The 23077-nt window shown below is 41.2% G+C and overlaps 1 protein-coding gene across 1 annotated transcript in view; it reads left to right on the top strand.

Annotated features, from left to right (window-relative positions):
- LOC144828694 (carbonic anhydrase 3-like) overlaps positions 1–23077 on the top strand; it is a 218814-nt gene that overhangs the window by 176358 nt on the left and 19379 nt on the right. Inside the window, exon 5 of the mRNA XM_078687078.1 lies at positions 15232–15294. Within this exon, the coding sequence (XP_078543204.1) occupies positions 15232–15294 (63 nt within the window). The remainder of the gene's footprint in view (positions 1–15231; positions 15295–23077) is intronic.

The raw sequence follows: 23077 nt of genomic DNA, 5'->3' as shown, positions 1-23077 counted from the left end.
CTTTACTAATTAATAAGCATCTAAACATATCTAAAGCATGTGTTTACAATCCCAACCAAAATACATGAAATGCATTTGAAGGGGCTGTACACGAAAAAAATGACTATGTCTATAGTTCGCATTTAAAGGATGATGTCATTTTAAGCATAAAATATGATATCGGTAATGCAAATTGAATGAATCATGTAATTACATTTATGAAAATGGTTCTGAAATACTGAAAAAAAGGTTGAGACTATCTCATAGCAGAATTTAAAAACTGTTGTGGTTTCGAGGATAAAGCCAAATATTGTCACTAAAAGTGTTTTAAAAAGAATCTCTTGTTCTCTAAGAATAGTTCTACTTTAAGCAGATTACTCTGTGCCAAAAAAGGAAAAAGTTTAATTTCCAAAAAAGGTTCAAATGAAATCGTAGAAAAATAGAGTTCCCAAATTAGAAGGTTTGTTTTTGAAAAGTGAAGGTCGAACTTCAGAGTTCATAGAACGCTGTGTGCAGATTTCAAAAGTTATTCTCGGTGTCAGGAGAAAACATCAAATCGTCTAAGCTGGCAAAGAAATCGTCTACCACAGTAGGTGAAAGTGGAACTACTTCATCAAGAGGATCAAATGTGCACAAATGAGAAACATCGCCGTCAGCGTCAGTTGCCCCGTTAGCCAAGTTCATATCAGATGGTACCTGTGTGCCTGTTGTTCCTCGTATCTCACCATCAGTTAGACTTGCCGGTGAGACCTCAATGAATGCCATCATCAGGATTGGTAGCCGTTGGGGGCAACACGATGCATGAGTCGTTACCGGACCTAGCAAGGCGTCAACATCCGATGGCAGTACTGATGGAAGTGTAAGACAAATGTCCAACACGCATTCATCTCCGCAAAGCAGGCATCGTAGAACAGGTAAGATTAAATCTTGCCAGATTGGTCTGAATAAAAGGAACCAAGTGGCATTCAGATCTCTTAAACGAGCCAAGCCAAGAATCTGTGTAATCCTGTCACGATACCGCATGGCTAGGAGAGCTTGTTCCATGGTAGTCTGGGTATCGTTGGTGACTGGACTTGCCATATCGGAGCAGAAGAAACAAAAATAGAATTCCTGCTACGAGTCCCAAAATGAGAGACAGGCCACCGAACACAGAGTGGACGAAATTTGGAAAAATGCCGAGGACTGCTTCAAACGGTGCTAACAGTCCCGAAAAAATCGTCTTAAATACATGTGCAATGCGGCTTGTATCAGACATGTTTAAGAATTGACCTAACATTTCTGCGAAATGTATTGGGCAGTTTGTTGATAATAATGCATGTATCTCTGCAGAAGTCCTTGCAACTTGCATATCATACGTTTCTCTAGACGAGGTCAGTGGCACAGTTTTTTGCAAAAGAATGGCTTTCATTCTGCTTAAAGTATCAATTCGTATAGAAGAGATATTCAGTGAAGGCCATAAAGCCGACTCCCTGTCTGTCTTGCTTTTTGGAAACAATACTTGCATACAACAAGTGACCCTGGCCGGCACACTAACTAGATAGGGTTTTCCTGGCAACATGCCACAACAGCTGTGATCATTAAGCATAACGTAGCTGCCATTGGAAAGCTGCCTGAAAATCGGGTCTATCACTGCTGCTGGAGAACCGTGCAGGTGGCAAGAGAGGTTATTTGAAGAACCTTCGCAGGCTCCGTGTAAATTAATACCTTCACATAAAAGTGTACCGTTTAGTGAGTTCTTAGAATTTTTACCACTAAGAAATACTTCCTTTCCCCCACTCCAACATTTGTGTGTGTATGGGAAATTCTAGGTCGACTTAATGTATTCTTTACCCAACCTTTCATACATGCCTGCTGCTATGTCTCTTAAGCAATATTGAAACTGGAAAATCGTCACTGGTATTGTGATGGTGCCATGTATTATCTATTCCACAACAGGCTTCTCAGAAACAGTTAATGGTAATCTTTCCAGTTTTTCTATGCTCAGCACCGTATAGTCTGCTCCTCTTTGTGCCAACGAGATTTGCTTATCTGTAAGGTTAAATACAGAAAACAATGACGTGGTGTTGATTAGACACCATGACACGTAGCCTGAACGAAGATTTTGAACGTCCAGCCTAGCAGCATTATAGAACGTAATTGAGACTGGCCATGTTGTAACATTAGCAAGTCTTGCTCTATTATGTCAATGGCAGATGATACAATGCTGTCCAAAGAATACATTCTTGAGGACAGAGTTGTTAACCCATTGTCCACTACAGAGAGAGCTTTTTCTAAATGAATACGATCAATTTCTCGTATTCTTTCTGCAGTTTCCATTTGCATTATTTTCCATGCTTCATTGTAAGCTGCGTATATACCAGCGTATATAAAACATTTTTGACGTGGCTTACGAGATCCAAGTAAGAAGTCTCGTAAATCAACACCTTCTTTAAGTAAAGATAAGTGTTGTTTAATTTCTGGAAGTGTGGATTTCTGTAGCCACTCAAGGCACAGTTTTCCTACACTGTATGTTGTAACTATCCCTGGATGTTGTCTCTGGGAGTATCTTGGATCTGGCCTGGTTACTGTGAACCCTTGTGTTTTGCGCAGGAATCTATCTTGACAGTTATTCGTGTCTGTGGGCCAGATTAACCATTTTTTCCAATCAGGATTAGTTCTGTTGTGTTTTAAAATCTGTCATCATGTTATTAAATGTTTCAAAGTCCCAATCATCAGAAAATGTGCTTGGTGAGACAAAGTCACTCAAAGAAACCTTAAACTGGTGTGGAATCTTCAACAGTTCCAACGGGCCATAAATGTCATAATCAGTTGTGTCCCATGCTATACCACCAGGTATAGGAATGGCTGTGATGTTCACTGATGACAGGTCTCTTCGCTCACGATGAGATGATTTGTGTGGCTTCAGGAGAAAGTTGATGTTCTTACTTGCTGTGTCCATTGTACTGTATTTTCCATCTATCATCCTTACCAAACTTAAAACAAGAATGAGCCAGAGCAGGAAAAAAAGTACACTTAACACAATCCAAAATTCAACCCATGGTGAAACCAGATATGTATTTTCAAGTTGATGAAAGAGTTCTGTAATCTTTTCTTTGAAAGTTTTATTAGCTGGCGTAGTTTCAGGTTCACTGGAATCCTCAGAAAATGTATCAAAGTTGATGAAATAGCCAGAGGCAGTTCTGTCAATTGTTGGAATTGCCTCAGGATTGTTTGGAGCTTTTTCTTCTTTTGTCATATCAGTATAGTCAGAGGCTATATCATTGTAAGGTTTATCAAAAGGTGACAGTGGACCAGTGTCTATCAAATATTTTTTTCTACCAATAGGCCAGGTATTTTTTAACATCACCTTATATATCACCCCTGACCCTACTGACACTCACTCCAATACACTCACATAGCACCCACATAAGAAAGGTGCTCTAGCGTAGTCGCTTGTTGCAGCACGCCCCGTCCCACAGCGGGGCGGGAAGACCCCGATGATGAAGCATGACACCAAGGGCCCTTTTGGTGTGTGAGGGGTATTTTAACACACATTGTGTATTCCACGAACATCTGGACACACATTAACTCATTTTGAGGTGGATCTTTTTGATAAACCGTACTTTCAGGAGAGGAGGATGCGCCCACCTTGGTGCCGCTGAGCACCACCTCTTCACTCCCCCTTTTTGATATTACTTGCTATATCATTGTAGACAGGTGTTTCTTTACAAACTGTAATTTGGGTTTCAAGAGGTACAAGTTCCATGGCTTTGTTGCATAGTCCTTCCTTTCTCACTGCAGGTTTATCAAAGGTGATAAGTCTTTCAGTTTGAACCTCTTGGATTGTAGCAAGATTTGGTCGTCTGCTACATCTTGGGAGTCCACTAGGCCTACTACTTATTATCGGCCACATGATGTGGTTTGACCAGGTCGATCGATACAACTCTGTTCTCCCTTTTACCAGCAAGGGGTGGTAGTAGCACTGATCTTGTTCCGTGGATTGCTAAGACAGGTACTGCTATTCTGTAAGAAGGCCCAAATTCCTTCATTACCGTGATCTTTTCCCTGCCTAGATCCCCAATCTTTGGAATCCAGACAGGTCTTGCTGGGACAGGTGGTTTTTCTTCAGTGGTCGTAGGCGTTTGCGTTGTGTTGCTCAGACTTCTTCTTGTTTCATTTAAGTCCTGCAAAACAGCCAAACGATCTTTGATATCAAAGGGTTTTTGTTCCACCACTGAAGTTTGACGATCGAGGTCTTCGATTATCATTCTATTACCAAACAGTAATTCATATGGAGTGATTCCACCGAGAGAATTTCTTGGCACAACGCCAAGACTACGTTGGACATTTATTAGATGTTTGACCCACCCATCACCCGAGCCTAATACCTTAGCTGTTATAGATTGCTTTATGTCACGTTTTTTTCATTCCACTACCGCATTTCCCTCAGGATGGAATGGACTTGAGTACCGCAATGCAATACCCAAGCTGGTCATGGCCTCCTTGTAAGCTCGAGAGCTAAACGCAGGACCCTGGTCAGAATGTAACGTGCCGATTGCGTATGTGCCGATAAAGACTCACCAATCTTTTATAACAGTTCAGGTGTCAGACTATCATCTCTATAACAGACATCGCAATTAATTCCGAATTCGTAAACTTGGACGCTCATTCCCAGCCACCAGTACATCTCTTCTAATTCTATTAGAGATTTTAAGATCCCTTGATGTGTCAGACCCTCTCCCATATGTGTTTCGTGAACCAAAGCACCTCTCGTTACTGTTTGGAAATACTCTGTCCCCCACTCCAGGGATTCGAGCAAAAGGAACGGAGTTTGCATCAATATGTATGTATACGTGAGTGGATAGTTTAGAGGTAATGCTGCATAGCTACCTTTCATTGAGGCTTTAACTGCTAGCAATATTTCACCGTCTATTTCTCTTTTAGGATGAGTGATTGTAGCTACGGATGCCGTTTGCACAGCTGCCTTTGCGGCTTCATCAGCCAATGAATTCCCTGCAACGTGAACGCCATCATGCTGATGACTCAGTGTATGAATCACGTGAGTCTTTTGTAGTTCTTTTTGTAATAGAACTACTTGTTCCCAAAGCATTTTATGCTTAATTGTGCCACCTTTTGCATTTTTGAAACCGTTTTGAAACCCAGTTCTGCAAGTGTTCGTTGTAAGATTCAACGCAGAAATATGAATCGCACACTATGAGTGTTGGGAATTCGCGATCAGTATTTTCACGCACCATCTTGAAAGCCTGTAGTTCAGCTCGCTGAGCTGTACAGTCTCCGAGTGATTGAGTTTTAGTGACCATAGGTCTAAATTTACCTTCGTGCCAGCGACCTTTAACAATCACGCACACAGCACTATAAGCTTGATTACCCCCATTTGCGGGTTGTGCTGATCCGTCTGTATAGATTATACATCTGTGATGTTCTAGCGGCAGAATCTCGATTGGCAGAGGACATTCGTGTTCGTATTGTAGAAATTCTTGTGTTTTCAAGTAGGGGTCGCAGCAAGAGAATTGACCCATTGTATCCATCTCAGATGTAAAGCCTTAGCATTTGGAATGCTTGCTTTCGTTACTGCCTCTAAGGCAGGTACAGGTGTAACGATCATTATGCGTTTTCCCTGCACTAGGGCTCTCTCTTTTGCTACTGCAGTTTGAACCGCTGTCAGAATTTAATCAGTGAATTTAATTTCAGGTTGTGTGTACAAGTGTGATCTATATGCTATTGGTACCTTTTCACCTTCATTAGAGGTCAGGTATGTGAATCCGCATCTCCCTGGGATGATTCGGATCACAAGGTTGCGCACGTTGTCGCGTGCCTGTAACTGTGTTTTTGCTAACATGTCAGTTTGCACTGAACGTAAAATTTCTGTGTGTTTTTGAGTCCAATTGGTTGGTTTGAAATCAGGTTGGATTAGTTCGTAGAGAGGTTTAACCCTTTTTGCGTAATTTAGAACATAAGTTCTTCCAAAATTTAGGAAACCTAGAATTGACTGTAAGTTTTTCAGCGTCTTTGGAGGGTGGAGCAGCGCACATTTCTCTAGAAAGTTTGCTGCCAGGCTTTTGCCTTCACTTGATAATTTGTATCCTAAGAATAAGACATTGAGGTGGGCAATTTGTGATTTCTTAAAATTTAATTTGTACCCCTTAGTAGCGAACCCAAGTATTATGGTGTTCACTCTTTTCAAGTGCACGTCCAAATCAGCGTCTGTAAGATAGATGTCATCGACATAGGATAATGCCTCATCATCATACGTTTGTAGTAACTCTGTTACTCTTGCTGAAAATAACCCTGGACTATTCTTGAATCCCTGGGGAGACGACAAAATGGTCCCTGTGTCCCCATAATTGAGAAAGCTGTCAAGTACCTGCTTTCCGGTGCTATGTTTTGACAGAAAAACCCATTTGAAATATCTAACGTGGTTTTATATTTTTTCCGCACAATGTTATTCATCAGTGCTGCACTGTGTGCATTTTGTACTGAAAAAGTTTTGCAACAAGAGTTTAAGTGTTTGTAGTCCAAAACTAGACAATATGTATTGTCTGGCTTGGAGACAGGAAACAACGGATTGTTCATGGACGAGGTGCATGTTTCAATCGCCCCTTGGTATTCAAGTTGATTTAAAATCTCCCTGACCTGTTTTTTAGCTTCCTGTTTAACTGGATACTGCCTTTGCATTGTTGGTTGATTTTTTAACTGGATTTTATGGTGAGGAGAATCCTCATCCCATCCTATGTGATTCTTGTATAATGCTAGAGCCTGGGCTACAGCCCATTTTGTGGCATATGTGTACTTTTTATGAATTGCAATGTGATTTGAGAAGGCTGGCATAATGATTTCTTCGCCACGTGGGCACTCCCTGACAAATTCAGGTGACCAGTCTTGTTCAGCCAGAAGAATGTCATAACCCCTAGATAGCTTCTCCCAAAGGAGTGCTTTTATTTTTCTAGTTATGTCCCCCTCCATCCGGAGCGTTACTTCATATAATTTATGGGGTATAATAACCCTGGTGTCAGCAGTTTCAACTTGAATGCATTCATTCAAGTCCACTGTCTCCAGATGATCCTTCAAGATCTTGCGAGCTATGGTGACTTCTGCTGCACTGTCTAGCATTGTCTGGGCCCACTCCCCGTTCTTGAATTGTGTCCTCAAGATCCTCGGCATGTCTGATCTTTACACTTGCTACCTTCTTCTTGGTGAATTGAGTTTTCTTATTTTTTGGAACGTGCTGTTTGTCTTTGGACTTCACGTGTTCTTCTTTCTGTTCTGATCGTCCTCTTCTTTCAGAATTCTGTGAGGATGTCTGAAAGGTACGAGAGGAGCGTGTATCAGTATCTTGATATCTATCAGGTTTTCTCAAGTTATCCCTATTTCTGAGGTTGTACCTCTTTTCAGAGGGCTCCCGTTGGGGAGACCGTCCTCTGGACTGAGAACGCTTCTCTCTAGGAATTGTTTGTTTAGTGTTTTCCCACTTCTTTTTAGGATTCGTGCGATTAGTTTTAATTAAAACTTTTTCAGGATTTTCAGTTAGTTGTGATTTTATTGGTTTCCCACCCAAACTATCTCTTCCATACTTCTTCATAGGTTTTTCCAATAATTCTTGCAAGTTCATATGGGTGCTCTGTTATATATGTTGGCTAATAGTATAGCCGAGACCTGTTTGAAATCTTCTAGTAACTTCATACCGAGATTTAAAGCAGGTTCTAGACCGTATTCATTTTGAATCTGTCTTTGAATGTCTGGTATTACCGCCATAGACGAGACACCATGTGTTTTTGTGTAGATTGAAGCAAAGACTGTACCCCAAGTGTCGCAGTCCTCTACGTGTGGTGCTATCCCCATTGGTAAACAGATTGTCAGAATTCTGTGTTTCTCATGAGGTGTACTATCAGGAAATAGTGCCTCTATCTGAGTAATTTTTTGGGCTAACCAAAACGGAACGTGTTCCCTTTTCGCCGGCAATTTACCAATGACTGATTGTACAGTCTGTGGTGTGATTTGTGTTCCCCTGGTCAGGGATGTGCTGTGGAATCTTTACAGTAGGTTGGACTGTTAAGGTCCGCATGACATATTGAACCAATTGTCTATGTATTTTAATTAACTGTTTTAGCTGAGCTAACAGTTCTTGACCTGTCATTTTTCATTGTCAGGACGTGGTGTATAGCTGGCTAGCACCGGCCATGTTGCTCCTGGTCTACCTAGTGGACCGAGCCTAGTAATGTCATTTTGATGGTGAAGGGCGCCTTTAAACCAGAGCTGATGCTCTTGGTAAGTTAATGGAATTTCAACATCCTCGTAAGGAACGTATTCCGCTGGAGGTTCCTCTACTTTGTAGTAGTGGAACTCATGTGTTACTGCATTTGCTGCAAGAAACTGAATCCATGAATAGAAAACCTCTGTCTGCCGATATTCATGTGCCTCCATGACAAATATTACGTTACCACCTCTCGATGATACTCCATTGTTTATGAGTTTGTAAGTTATAGTTTTTCTTACATTTACCGGGATTAGTATAGCACCCGGGTCATTTTGTTGGACAGTTGTGTCATCTAAAACTGCTTGAGCTGCTGCTGCAACTCTTTCTAATTCTTCATCACTATCCGTCATTTTTGTTAACTGGAAGTGTTTGCAGAACAAGTGTCAAGGAAACAAAGATTAGGTGCACAATATTTGGAACACTGTATCCAACAAACCAGAAACTAATACATAGGATTTTCGTCCTACTCAGTTTTGGTGGATATTATAGCCTTCTTACCCACTCCAGTCGTCTTTTGGAGTATTTTACGGGGAAAAAGGGGTCTGTGTGTAAAGCATGACTGAGTTACTCTAGTATCAAGTGTTAAATTATCGCCTTACCAAACGCTGGGCGCCATGTAGTGTAGTTCCTATATTCCCAAAAGGCTATGCACATTGGAATAATATATCCTATAGATTTGATGTAGGCCTGAGGTCTACGAGGTCTCTATTGAATATACTAGACTTAATTGTGACTGCCAGCTAGCTCAGAGGTCACTAGAAACTTTCTTGAATGAACAAGAAGGGATTAGTTTCTGACAACCGCATAAACATGACAACTTTGTTTCCCAAGAATAAGAAACAATAGATAGTTATTTCACTCAGTCAATCGTGCATGCTTCGTTTCACCAGAGGTGCAGAGAAATAGAGAGACGGGCGTTTTCAATAGAACGTATTTATTGAACAGTCTTCTTTCTCATGCAGAGGAAATGAAGTGCTACAATCATAATACTGGTTGCAAAGTACAATTCGTACAGTACGAAGAGTATTATAAAATAATACTGTAAAAGCATGATATGGTTTCTAAGCCATAAAATACATAGAATACATACATTTAATAAATAAAGACATACAGCTAGATTCATCAAGCCGAAAACGGCTCGCAAAGGGCCAGATTCTGAGAATCTGGCCCTTTGCGAGTGCAATTTTTGCATTTGGGATTCATCATCCCAAATGCAAAAATCGCTAATTGCGAAATCGCATATTTGCGAGGAATTGCATTTAAGGAATCTCTATTTGAGATTCCTTAAATGCAATTAATTAACCATTTTCTATTAGCGAATTTGCTATTTCTGGCCGCTATTTACCACGAAGTCAGACTTCGTGGTAAATAGCGAAAACTCTAAAAAATGCACTTTAGTGCATTTTTCTGAGTGGTATGTTACACACACACATGTCCTTTGGACATGTGTGTGCGCAACATCTGGCTACATTTGCTTTTCAGGGGTGCTACAGGGTGTCCTTTGGACACCCCTGGCACCCTTGAAATCGCATCCTTATTTGCGATTAGCAAATTGCTAATCGCAAATAAGGAATAACTTCCCATTCATTCCTATGGGCCATATACGGCATGGCTACATCCACTAGTTCCGAGAATCCACAAGTATTTCTTGGAAAACACCGCCTTCAGCATTCAGGCACTTTCTCTTGCTTGAATATTGCCTTTAGGCCCATAGGAATGAATGGGAAGTTATGCCTTATTTGCGATTAGCAATTTGCTAATCGCAAATAAGGAAGATGTAGGAATCGCAATATTTTGTTTAATTCCTACATGAATCCCGTTTTGCAAGTCCTTAATAGCGATTCCTTATGAATCGCTATTATAGACTCGCAAAACGGGACTTTGATGAATCTAGGTGATACAGCCAGATTCATCATGGTCCCGATTTGCGAGTCCTTAATAGCGATTATTAAGGAATCGCTATTAAGGACTCTCAAATCGGGAATCATGTAGAAATTGCAAAACAAATTGCGATTCCTACAGCCTCCTTATTTGCGATTAGCAAATTGCTAATCGCAAATAAGGAATAACTCCCCATTCATTCCTATGGGCCTAAAGGCCCATAGGAATGAATTGGGAGTCAATCCTTATTTGCGATTAGCAGTTTGCTAATCGCAAATAAGAATCCGATTTCAGGGGTGCCAGGGGTGTCCAAAGGACACCCTGTAGCACCCCTGAAATGGAAATGTAGCCTGATGTTGCTCACACACATGTCCAAAGGACATGTGTGTGTGTAACATACCACTTAGAAAAATGCACTAAAGTGCATTTTTCTAAGTTTTCGCTATATACCACGAAGTCAGACTTCGTGGTAAATAGCGGACAGAAATAGCGAATTCGCAAATAAAAAATGGTTAATGAATTGCATTTAAGGAATCTCAAATAGAGATTCCTTAAATGCAATTCCTCGCAAATATGCGATTTCGCTATTAGCGATTTTTGCATTTGGGATGATGAATCCCAAATGCAAAAATTGCGCTCGCAAAGGGCCAGATTCTCAGAATCTGGCCCTTTTGCGAGCCCATTTTTCAATGATGAATCTAGCTGTAAAAGTACTAACGGTTGCTTCTAAAATACGCCTACCCCGGTGTACCTAACCTAGGTCTAGTACAAGGGAAGAAGTAAGTGAGGTGTAGCTTAGTTTTTGTATTCTTTGCCAAGAATCTTATTCCAAGAATTCTCTACGGGTCTAATCAGCTCCGTACCTTGGTTTAGAATGAAGGAGGTCTTGTATCTCTCTCTCAGGACTCGAATTCCCAGCAACCCGCAAGGGTAGCCTGGAAATGCTGGAGCTGGATTTCTCGGCAAGAGAAAAGACAGCGTCTCTCTCAGTGCGTCTGCTGGAGGGTCGGCTTCCTTCGGCACTTGCTGCTGCGAGCTGTGTCGTGTAGGTAGATAGTCGAACTTTTCCAAACCACCGTGTGTTTGCTGGGCAAGTGTGGTCATATTTATACCTTGAAGGTGCCGAGTTTAACGTAAGGTTGGACATAATAAAGTCATCAAAGACTCAGTTCTGAGAAAACTCCTTGAGTTCTTGGATAAATCAATATTCAAGCAAGAGAAAGTGCCTGAATGCTGAAGGCGGTGTTTTCCAAGAAATACTTGTGGATTCTCGGAACTAGTGGATGTAGCCATGCCGTATATGGACTGCATTGGCTAAGTCTAAATATGGTTATGATTTCTATGCCTATATAAGGACAGGGTGATTTATACCTATATATGGGCATGAATCAGGAAAATGACACTAGGGTCCTAGATTCATATACAACAGGCTTAAACTTGTGACTTTGTCCCGGTCCGGCGCAAACAAGATAACCACAGTTGACAGATAGTGCTTTTTGATACATTTTCACGTACATCTTTAAACTTGCATATCTTCAGTTCTACTGATTTGATTTTTGTAATTGTAGTCTTGTTTTATTTATTAAACATACTCTGTTTTCCTTAATCAGATGTGCTGTATAAATACTATACATAGTATCTCTAAGTTAAGCCTATCTGCTTTGTGCCAAGCTGCCAGAGGGTTGAGCACAGGTTAATTTTGGGTTTGCTTGTGACTTTACCATGACAAGAATTGTGGTTTCTGCTTGAACAGGGTTTCACCCCCTTCAACCATGTATAACTCCACTTTAACCTTTGTTTTTTTTATGTGACTTTATAATGCTTTTTTAATGTAAAGTAAGATCTTATTACTATATCTAAATACACTCCAGCTATGTGTGGCCAGGGGCAGCACTCAACATCCTGTGGGCAGCCAAACCCTCAGGACGGCCAGCTTCCCATGGGTGGCCTACCACACCGCCACGCATTACTTTTAGCTCAGAACAAGAGGACCAACTCCCTGAGTCTTCAAAATGGTGACAATAACCTTTCTGTTGATGGTGCGTGTTTTAGCCCCCTCCCCCTTTTTCTCGTCTCCTGGTTTATGGATCACCCCAAATCTTTCCAGGTAGAAGCCGATGTACATACACTTTTTTTGAAGATTTCATAAAGAATAGTCAAACGACACCAAAGTTATTAGCAAAACAAAAAATATTCTTGCTATCCTGTTCCTACGTACGTATTCTAATATATGTAAAAGGGTGGTCTAAAGATGAGTCTTTGTGAGCTATAGGTGTGCTTGTGTGTGGTGCAGAGTGTAGTCATAAAGTCATTATGAATAAAACTACCTCTTGGTGGATCTAAATGTCTTTTGGATTTTTGTGTTCAGAAGTGATAGGATTAAAACTAAAAGAGGAGAGAAACTTTCAACCCAATCATTGGTAAGGGGTCAACATGTTTCTGTATACTTCTAACCCTTTAACCAGGTGTAGAGGCATTCTCTCTGTAGGACCGTACTTTAGGTACTCTGCCAACTATTAAGATGAAGTATCAAAGGTGAAAAGCAAAATTTATCGGAACAGGGTACAACCAGTGCTCCAGGAGGTGGGAAGGAATCCACAATTGTACAACACTCGTTGATCAGGTGCAGGCTTCAACTCAAGGCTATCAGACAGGATATTGATACGAAAGAGGAGACAAGCTCATTGGTTCAAAACTCTCTTTTGACCGTCCTAGTGTTTTACTGAACCTTGATTCTAAGGTAGTCGCTAACAGAAAGCGAAGGATGTTGTCTACTGTGTAAAAGGCTGCAAAGAGATTAAGGAGGATGATTATGAAGTATTGACCCAGGTCTCTTGCCATATCTAAGATTTCCTAAAGTCCATTTAGTTTTACCCAATCCTCATGTGCAGTATTAAGCTGATTGAAAATCCTAGACGATGTTATTTGATTTCATATCAGAAAACCATTTGGAAATGACTATTGGTTCAATAATGTTTGCTATAGTGAGTAGGCCACAGATTGGGCTTTAGTTTGTCAGGACGATGGAACACTAGTTGGTGTTTTAATAGTAGAGTTTTGATGGCATACCAAAGTTTCTGGAGCATGACATCCCAGATGCCAGTCATTGATCATCTTTCTGATGATTAGATTGATAGGTGCCTGGAACAGTTTAATGATCTTGATTTTTACTTGACTCGTATTCTCCTTTTATTCCTTTCTGGTAATCCTGTTTTACTGAGAATATTACAAACTGTAAATCTGCTGGATTAACACAGGAATTTGTATTGTATTTTATTCTATGGAAATGTGTATATATGCTTTTTATGGTTTTTAGCCGAAATAAAAGCTAATTGATTGATTGGTCTTGGTTTTGAAGATTATTTTGAGGGTTTAAGGTTGTTAATGATCGTGAAAATGTTATCTTTTGGAACAAGATCGAAGTTGTACATGATAGTTTGGCAGGGCAAAGATGCACCAAGACCCTATACTGACTGATGATATGCTCTAGATTTGTCTAGCAATGAAGCAAGGTGTTATAAATTGACATATTTTTCTCAGCCATCGAAACTAGGCTTCTTATTGTGCTTTTCAGGATGTTGAGATAATTTCCTGATAGACTCCAGGCCTGGACACCCTCACGGGTGGAAAGGAGCACGCTGATTTACTGATTGATTGATTGATGGACGCAGTAGAGCTCCTCTGAATAATTTTCTTCCTTGGCAGTGCAAAACAGAATTGCCTTTTAGCTCTGTGGATTGCAGAGGGTCAGCAAGTTAAATTCCTAAAACAGATAAAAAAAGCCTTAAAGTAAAAATGGAATACATGTAAACATCCAGGCATATACACAGAAAAGTATCTGGTAAATGTATCCTCAAGTATATTTTTACTAACTCTGGGCAAAGCACTACGCTACGCTCGCGTAGTTTGCGAAGTTTGCGCTACTTCGCACTACGCAAACTGCACGTAGCACAGTGCAAACATGCGTAGCGTAGCATAGTACTGAACGTCAAGTTGGCAACCGCAAGCAAGCAAAATGACATCCCGGCGAGACTTTTTCCTCGTTTGCGATCAGCAACATCAAGTTGCCGATCGCAAGCGTGGAAAATAAATTTCCCGACGAGATTCTCAACGCGAGGAGGTCAGGTTTCTCATTGGGAGTGGTCGCAGTATGCTCGCGACCGCGCGTGATGAGAAACTACCAGTCCGCACTGAGTAGGCTGCCGCTCGAGTAAAAATCTACTCGAGCGGCAGAAAACTACAGCTCGCACTGTGCAAGATGCCGTTTTCAATGATTGCACTGTGCCGGATGCTTGTCCGCACTGTGCAATCAATGAAAACGGCATCCTGAACAGTGCAAACAGGGTACTACGCAGTTGGCGAAGTTCTACGCGTAGCTCGCGAAGTGCACTTCGCGTAGCTATGCATAGCGCTACCACGCGAACTACGCCCAGGGTTGATTTTTACCAAAAGTGATATTTGTTTAGCTCAGTTGCTGGGAATGCAGGCAAATATGTATGCTTGTCTGTTTTGTTTCTGACAGTACATTTTACTGGTGATGTTATTAATAACTGCAGTGATGTCTATCGGTGTGTCTGTCTTCATGGATCAGCGATTTACTCTGTCAGGATTTCTTGTAAAATCAGACCCAGAGCTTTAATTTATGTCACTCATTCCACTGGAAGTTAGTACCGATCCGTCAGCGCGAGAAATGCTTCAAGTTGAATATCTCACAGTACCTTTCAATAAGTATCAGTACCACAGGGTAAAACTTTAATTTGGAAGACACGTTTTCAACGGAACATGTTTTCGTGATTAATGATCCATGACAGTGAAAGACAAACAAAAACAATGAAAATGAACTCTTATGCTGTGTTTAGAATCCATAATGACTGTCCACTGGGCCGTTGCATGTGTCAGTAATAGTTCTATTACTGCCTGAACCTGGAGGGTATTTTGGACAGAAATCATCTATCTGTGACATCAGTTTTAGATTTTTCTTTTCACAATTTTATAATGTGCCTACTTTTTCAAATTGATTTTCCTACGATTCCTAATAAAGGAAATGATCTCGGGGACATGCCCTTTGTGCTTACCAATACAATTTCATGTGTCTAAAACTAAATTGTGCATTGCAGATTGGAAAGGCCAAGCCACAGACGAAGTTAGTAGTGGAAGCGCTGGATTGCGTGAAAACAAAGGTAAGAAATCCTTTATACCAGATTCTCAAGTCGACATTACGCTTCTAAGTTGACTTACACCTTATCTAGAGTACCTTACATTTGTGCACATGCAGAAATAAATCTTTTTCACGCATACAAACCTCCTGCCTGCATGTATACCATGTGCAAGTAACAGGTGGAAGCTACTGCAACAAGGTAGATAAGTGGCTGTAACAGTTAAATCAGCCCACTTGCATTTACAAACCTTTAAGTATTCAAGCAGTGGCCAAGGACAGGCCATGCACATGATGGAAAGACAACGAAGGAAACAGAGGTCAAAGTCAAGGCCAACATTTGCAGATTTCCGAATATGGCACGAAAACCTTTCATGCCAATTATTCCTGATCATAACTTGGTCGAAAGAAGCACAAAGAAGTAAATTCACTGGACAAGTGTATTTAATTTATCTTAATTTACCTCATACGGTTGATAAACACAGCCCTATGTCTGTGACCTATAAAGCAAGTGATACACATATTCAGATTCAGAGAAAACACCGAACCTTCCCACTGTTATACTAGTTGCGGACAAACAAGCATTTGCAATGCAATAGGTCTCGCATTTGCGAGAGTTTTAGCTATCGACATTGTAAATTATAATGCCTTTTATATATCTGTTTTGAAAACCAACACAGAAATAAAAGGCATTGTCATTTACAATGCCAATAGGCCAAACTCTCGTATGTGCAAGACATTGCATTGCAAATGCTTGCCTTTCTATTTATGTTAAGCGATCTGACACTCTAGCTGAAGGTCATGATGACAAAAACAAATAAAAAATATAACAGCTAATGTTTAAAAAACAATTAGATAACATGCAAAGTACCCTCACACAAATCTTTTAAACACAGCATAAGCAGAACCAGAAATGCATCACGAATATAAGCCAGCACACCATTTTGGAAGAAATTTGACACAAATATAACTTACACACATGCGCATACCAAAAGAAAATGCATACACAGACATACACCTATAAAACATGTCTGACATGTCAAGCACACACATACACACTGTGTCAGCAAACCTCCATAATGCCTTTTTTTGCGCGTAAAAACAGAATACACACAGTCTGACCAGAAATTCACACACCTTCTCCATGTACAGAAAAGACCCATACACATGCACGCCGGAAACATTCACTGTAAACGAAACAAATGCACATAAAGAACACACAGCAGTATAACAAGAACTACATTCACACACCTTCTCCATGTACAGAAAAGACCCATACACATGCACGCCGGAAACATTCACTGTAAAAGAAACAAATGCACACAAAGAACACACAGCAGTATAACAAGAACTACATTCACACACCTTCTCCATGTACAGAAAAGACCCATACACATGCACGCCGGAAACATTCACTGTAAAAGAAACGCATGCATACAAAGAACACACAGCACTATCCCAAGAACTTACCCGTCAGCTCTTTTTCAGCTTTTCTGCTCGCGTTCTAGGAACAAATGGGCTCGTGGGGATGATAGACGCCCTTCCCTAACAGCACGTGCCAGTACTTGTGCCATTCACTTCCGTCCTGCAGGAGATGGCACAGCATAGTGTTAAGTTTCAATTTAAATCATTTTTGTTGCCAGAAAGACAAGCGAGTGTGAAAGGCGGAGACCTATTGTAAAACAACTGTTGCGTATCATTTTTAAATCAGAAATTAAAGAGAATTACTTTGAAATGTACTTTTTGATTTTTTGGAGTCTTGGTATGCTGAACAGTGGTGGGAGACCAGCACCCCTACTGTAGGCTGCATGTTGGGAGTAAAGTACACAGACAGCACAGAAGACCTGCAGTGGCAGGCAGTAAGTGGATCGTCTGCTCTGCTGCTGCTTTTTAATGCTAGACACCGTAATTTCTGGCACCAAGCAGCCACTGCAAACGCACTGTAAGCACTTCCTGCGGTAGCGCCAAACCTTCTCATAATGAAGGTAATAGTTTTTTCCCCAAAACACACAACCAGTATGCTAGAAGATAGGCATACTGGTGTTTTAGACAGAAAGCGGGTGCCGTGCTGAAAGAAAGCACGGCACCCGTGTATCTAAAAAGAATGTGCATGGGTGTGAATGAAGCGGGCACCATTGGAATAAATAAGTAGTTGGCACAAGTGTATAGAAAATGTGTCTGCGTGGCTTGTGCATGCCTATCTGTGAAGCGGGCGCCATGCTGATAAATAAGTAGTCCCCCCAAGCATAGATAAAGACCTAGGGCCAGATGTAGGTGGCCATTTACCGATCGGTAACGGCCGATTTCGGCCGTTACCGACCGGTAAATGGGTTTTTGGTATGTAGGGGGCTACATTTACCGAATAGGTAAATTTACCGAATCGGTAAAATACTGAATCGGTAATTTTAACGATTCGGTAATTTTGGGATGTAGGTGGGACTCTTCGGAGTCCCTAAGGGCTTACAGATTCGGTATTTTACCACCCAATTCAATTGGGTGGTAAAATACCGAATCCAGGTGTGCATGCACATGTGTGCATGCACACCTATGCCATGTGGCAGACAGACATGCCCTTAGGGCATGTCTGTCTGCCACATGGCACACATGCCAGTATTTGGGGTGCTAGAGGGTGTCAAAGTGACACCCCCTGCACCCTTGCTGGAATCGGTATTTACCGAATCGGTAAATACCGATTCGGTAATGCCCATTGATTCCTATGGGCTTCAATGCCCATAGGAATCAATGGGCATTACCGAATCGGTATTTACCGATTCGGTAAATACCGATTGTTACAGAATCGGTAATTCAATTACCGATTCTCCCTACATCTCCCCCCTTCTATTTTACCGATTTATAAATACCGAATCGGTAAAATTCGGTATTTATGAATCGGTAAAATAGAATTACCAACATCTGGCCCCTAGAGTGTAAGGAAACCGTAGTTGGCCGGTGCTCCTACCCTAGAAATGGAAGTGATCTATCAGGGGCACCAACGAGTAAGAAGACAGGAAATAAAACTGACGCTGGAGTAAGCGGATGCCAAGCAGCAGACGGGATTACACTCAGTATGAGTGATTACTGCAGGTCTTGGAGACAGCGCATGCACGCTGATGCTCAACCTAAAAAGAGAGGACTCCAAGATTAAACATAACACCTGTTTCGGAAAAAAGAATACCTTAAATTCCTTGAAAACTCTCAACAGTAAGAGGAAAGTTGCAGAGAAGCAGAAATGCTTTACTAGAATAAGGCTGCTACAAAGATTGAACGGTTACTACCCTATGAGTAGCTTGCAGTGTGATAGATTTACTGCAAAATGGCAGGGGCTTCGAGGAATATGTAGTTTGGATGCTAAATAAATAGGTTGATTTTGCTTCACAGTCTTATATGTGAAACGTCATTTAGGACCAAGCCACAATCACGCTGTGCCCTCACAGCGATGGCAACAGAATGAATGCATCTTTAGCGCACATTTGTTCTGCACGCAAGCCGTTACAATGACTTGCTTTAGGTGGGGCGTATTGGTGGAATGGTGTTGGAATTAAAGTCCAACACCTTCCTTGCTGTTCCGCAGACTGGAGTTGGAATAATAAATTAGACTATTGCAAAATCCAGCACCCCCTAAGGCTAGTTGTTATAGCGACTTGAGTGCAGAACGAATGTGTGCTAAAAACACTTTCGTTCTAACGATAGCATTCCCAAGCCATGCTTGATAAACGCATGCGGAATATTGTCATACATTCCTTTATATGCCAGGTATGATGGGGCGCAGCTTAGCCAGTGAGTTTTGGGAGGTGTGAATCTCAAATTTCCCAAGTAAAAAAATAGTAGGCTGCAGGGTGGAGAGGTGAAATAACCAAGGCTCAGTATAGACTGTTCCCAACAATTGTGTTAGAAGTGACAAACATTGGCAATAGTAGGCTTGGAATGTTGTGCCATTATCAGGTTTCCAGGCATACTGCTGGCACACAAACACCCAAAAGATGATTGGAACAATGCCTGGTAGCCACGGGCAATCCCTTGGGGTAGCATTCCAAATCCTCATTTTTCACCCACTGTCTTTTTAGACAGAGGGTCTGATTTAGTGTTTAGCAGATATACTAAAGGTAGACAGGGTGACAGAGGATTTTAAATCCCCACTCTCCTAGTTTAGAGATGACCGCCGACCCACAGACAACTCTATACATTGGCTGGAAGCACTATTATAGCGTTTATTGTCAATCTAGGAAATGTTTCATAGAAAGCTCCATCAAACATGATGGCTAGCCTTCAAACTATTCCAAAGTGTTTTACTTTTTTCAAAAACAAACTCTCAAAGCGGAAGTTTGTTTTAAAAAAACAAAACAACTAATGACCCCCACATCATCGAGCATAGTCCTACATTGTGTGGTAGTTTTTTTTTTTTTTACTGTTCCTCAATGACAGGATATACCTGGTGGTTAAGCGCAGTTAAAAAAAAAGCCAGCCAACCATCTACTCTAAATAGGGTGGACGGTCAAATGGCTTACCTCTGATGACACCTACTCTGTTGGGCCCTAGAAGAACATTTTTCACAAACTGAATACGTTTCACTCTGCTGGGGTTAAAACGTGTGGTCTATATGACTCAAATTATGGCTGACAAACCCTGAGTCTCCCAGACAGGGTACTCCCTCGCCGTTACAACACAGTACTTCACCAAGCTCTAAATCTTTCTAACAAGTGCACCAAATGCAAATCAGTACTGACCCTGCTCCTCATGGGAACAGTCCATCCCGAACATTGGTTATCTTATCCATTCTCCCTCTGGCCCACAACTTTTTAGTTGCAAAATTTGAGATTCATATCCCTGAATCTCGCTGACTTAAGCAGCGCCCCCAAAGGGATCCAGTTTGGTTCGAAGGTGAGTTGCAATGCAACCGTGTTCTATCAGCAGTTCTTCCCTCTTGCCACTTGTTGGTCCCTGTTTCCTAGAACTTTGAGGTACTTTGTTCTGTAATTTTTTTGGAATACTCCATTCTGCCTTCTGGGGTTCTTCATCCTGCAAGAAGGTTTTTTATGCCTATGAATTTTTCCTCCCGAGACAGTGGCAGTTTCTGGTGGGCACCTGTTTATCACATGCAGTCGGCTATACCTTGGAAGGACCATGTTATGGCTCAGAAAGGTAACTCAGCATCCAGGTCTGAACAAGTTGCAACACCAACGCTTGCTGACTTGATGGATATGGATTTGGACCCGGCAACTCTTTTTCAGCGAGAGAATTTGCAGCTAAACTGAGAATGTTGCTATTTATCAAGCAGTCCAGTCTAAGACTGGAGAAAATTCTATTATTAATCCTTCAGCACCAAGGTTTTCCTGTGATCCCACTAAACTGAAAATTGTTTTGGGATGGCGTAGTGGTTCACTTTGCCTTCTGTCGTGGATAATTTTCTTCAGGCAGGTCAAAGATTGGTTACCTGGTTGGATCCTTTTTTGGGGCCCATTCGCCTGTCTCCTTCCTCTGGTTTCCAATGAAGACTCTATTTTGAATACTAAGTCCTTCATCTCGGAGAAATTCTAGAGGATGTTCGAAAGACCAGACCTTCAATCCTCAGCAGAGGAAGCCTTATGCAACATGTCCCAAAGAAATTCGGATGTTCTTACATATATCTCCTGTATCAGCTGAAACCAATTGGGTACACTTAGATAACTCTGTTTCAGAGATGGCTGACGGAGGAACTGAAAGGCAAACTGGCTAGAACTCCATAGGCTACTTCTTCCTCCCGACCGTTATCTCCCATTTTTACAACAGAAGACAGGATTTTGGAGAGCATACTGGAGAGATGTAAGGGCTGGACTGATTCAAACTTTCCACTTTGAAGATTTAGATGACCGGAGCCAGACCTTTTTCGAACTCTTAAAAGGACTGGCTGCTCAAAAACAGCCTATATTTATACTGTACAAACCCAGGCTGCATGGTTAGACAGTGCCCCGTAGGCCTTCCCGGTTTTAGGCAGATGCCAAGGACCAGCCTTTAGAGAGGAGAATTGGACAGAAATGTTTCTTCTCCCAAAATTGATAGCCGGAAATGTTTCCAAAGAGTCTGGATCTCATATGTTTGTATTCCTTCAAGTTACTCCGTAGATTTGTCTCCTTGCCTGTGCTGTTCTTTTCAGGGGAATTTATAAGGATAAGGAGTGGGACGCAAAGTTTGAAACATCAATCAGAAGGAAGACCTCTCATGTGCATGCCAAGACCATAGATGATTAATCCTTGTCCCAGGGACTTGTGACTTCCAGGACTGTTGAATTGATGCTTTCATTAGGCAATCATAAGGAAATCGTAGCTTTTGATCCGATAACTTCACTTAACTATACCATCATTAGAGGCATTCCTTGATTGAAGCCTCATAACCCATACATCAATTGGAAGACTTGTACCCTCTCCCTTTTTTCTCAGTTTTGTAAAAGCAACTGTTATCTTGATGGAAGGGGTTGGTCTCCTATTGAGCAAGAATCTGCAGAAACTGAGCCCTCCTCTGCAATAGCCCATGTAGTGTCTGGAGGGTGTTCAGAAGCCCACTGTGGTTTCTCTACCTTCACACAAAGATTTGTATTGCTATATTCCCAATTTGCCTAATACTGTTATTCCCTTTGGAAGGATTTACTCCTTGTCCCTGCAAGAAAAGGAGGTTCTGAAACAGTATTTGGAAGAAAATCTTCAGAATGGACTGATTGTTTTGTCTTCCTCACCTGTTTGAGCTTCTTTGTTTTTTGTGCCAAAGTAGCTACATATCTGAAGGTCATGTATCGATTATCAAGGACTTTATATGAGCACGATCAAGGATTGCTATTCTCCCTCCCTTTATAAGAACATCTAGAGTTGGTGCAGGCGGCTACATAATTCATCAAGCTTCACCTCGAAGGAGCTTACCATCTGCTTCACATCAAAGAGCAAGAGACGACTGGCTTCTGAGTTTCTTATAGGCACTTTGAGTTATGCCTTTTGGCTTGCAAATGCTCCAGGAGACTTCTAGAGAATCATAAATCATCTTCTCAAACATTCCAAATAAGTATATGTTTGTCTATCCAGATAATTTTCACATTTTTCTTCCACCTTGTCTAAGCATGTTGTTTCTATTCCTTTGCTCCGTCTAAGAAAATCTATTACCTTGCAAGCCAGAAATGTGCAACTGAGGTAGAAAAAGATTTAGTACTCGGGATATTGTCTTTCTAAGCAATCTATAGATCTATAGATCTACTTCAGGTCTTGGCCATCCTGGATTGCACAGTCCTAATGTCCATCAAGTAGACTCAGAACTTTCTGGGTCTAAGACATTTGTATAGACAGTTTATAAGGAACTATAACTCCATGACCTGCAATAATTCAGCCAAACAGAAAAAATATCTTTCTAAGGGGGAATGCAGAGGCACATGAGTCCTTTTTAGAGCCCAAAATTGTTTACTCAAGCATCCATTCTCAAGGGCATAGACCCTACCCACAAATTTATAGTTGCGTTTGATGCCTCTGATTGAGCTCCTGGAGCTATTTAATTTCATGTCCATGAGAAAGATCATTTTGAACATCCCCTGCTTTATTGATCCCATATCCTGAATTCCTGTGAGTGGAAGTAGTCTGACCTGGAACAAGTACTTTTTGCCCTAAAACATGCTTGTCTTGAATAGTGACATTTTTTAATGAACTCAAATTAACCCTATGAAGTCCACACTGACCACAGGAATTTACTAATTCTCCAGAACATTCAGTGGAGTAATAGCAGACAAGCCATTGTACATATTTGTTCTCCCAATATGACTTTTATATAACATAATTATCAGATTCCCAGAATATTAT

The sequence above is a fragment of the Lissotriton helveticus genome, chromosome 4_1 (genome assembly GCF_964261635.1).
Source record: "Lissotriton helveticus chromosome 4_1, aLisHel1.1, whole genome shotgun sequence".
NCBI lineage: Eukaryota > Metazoa > Chordata > Amphibia > Caudata > Salamandridae > Lissotriton > Lissotriton helveticus.
This window is presented reverse-complemented; position numbering and strand designations above follow the sequence as displayed.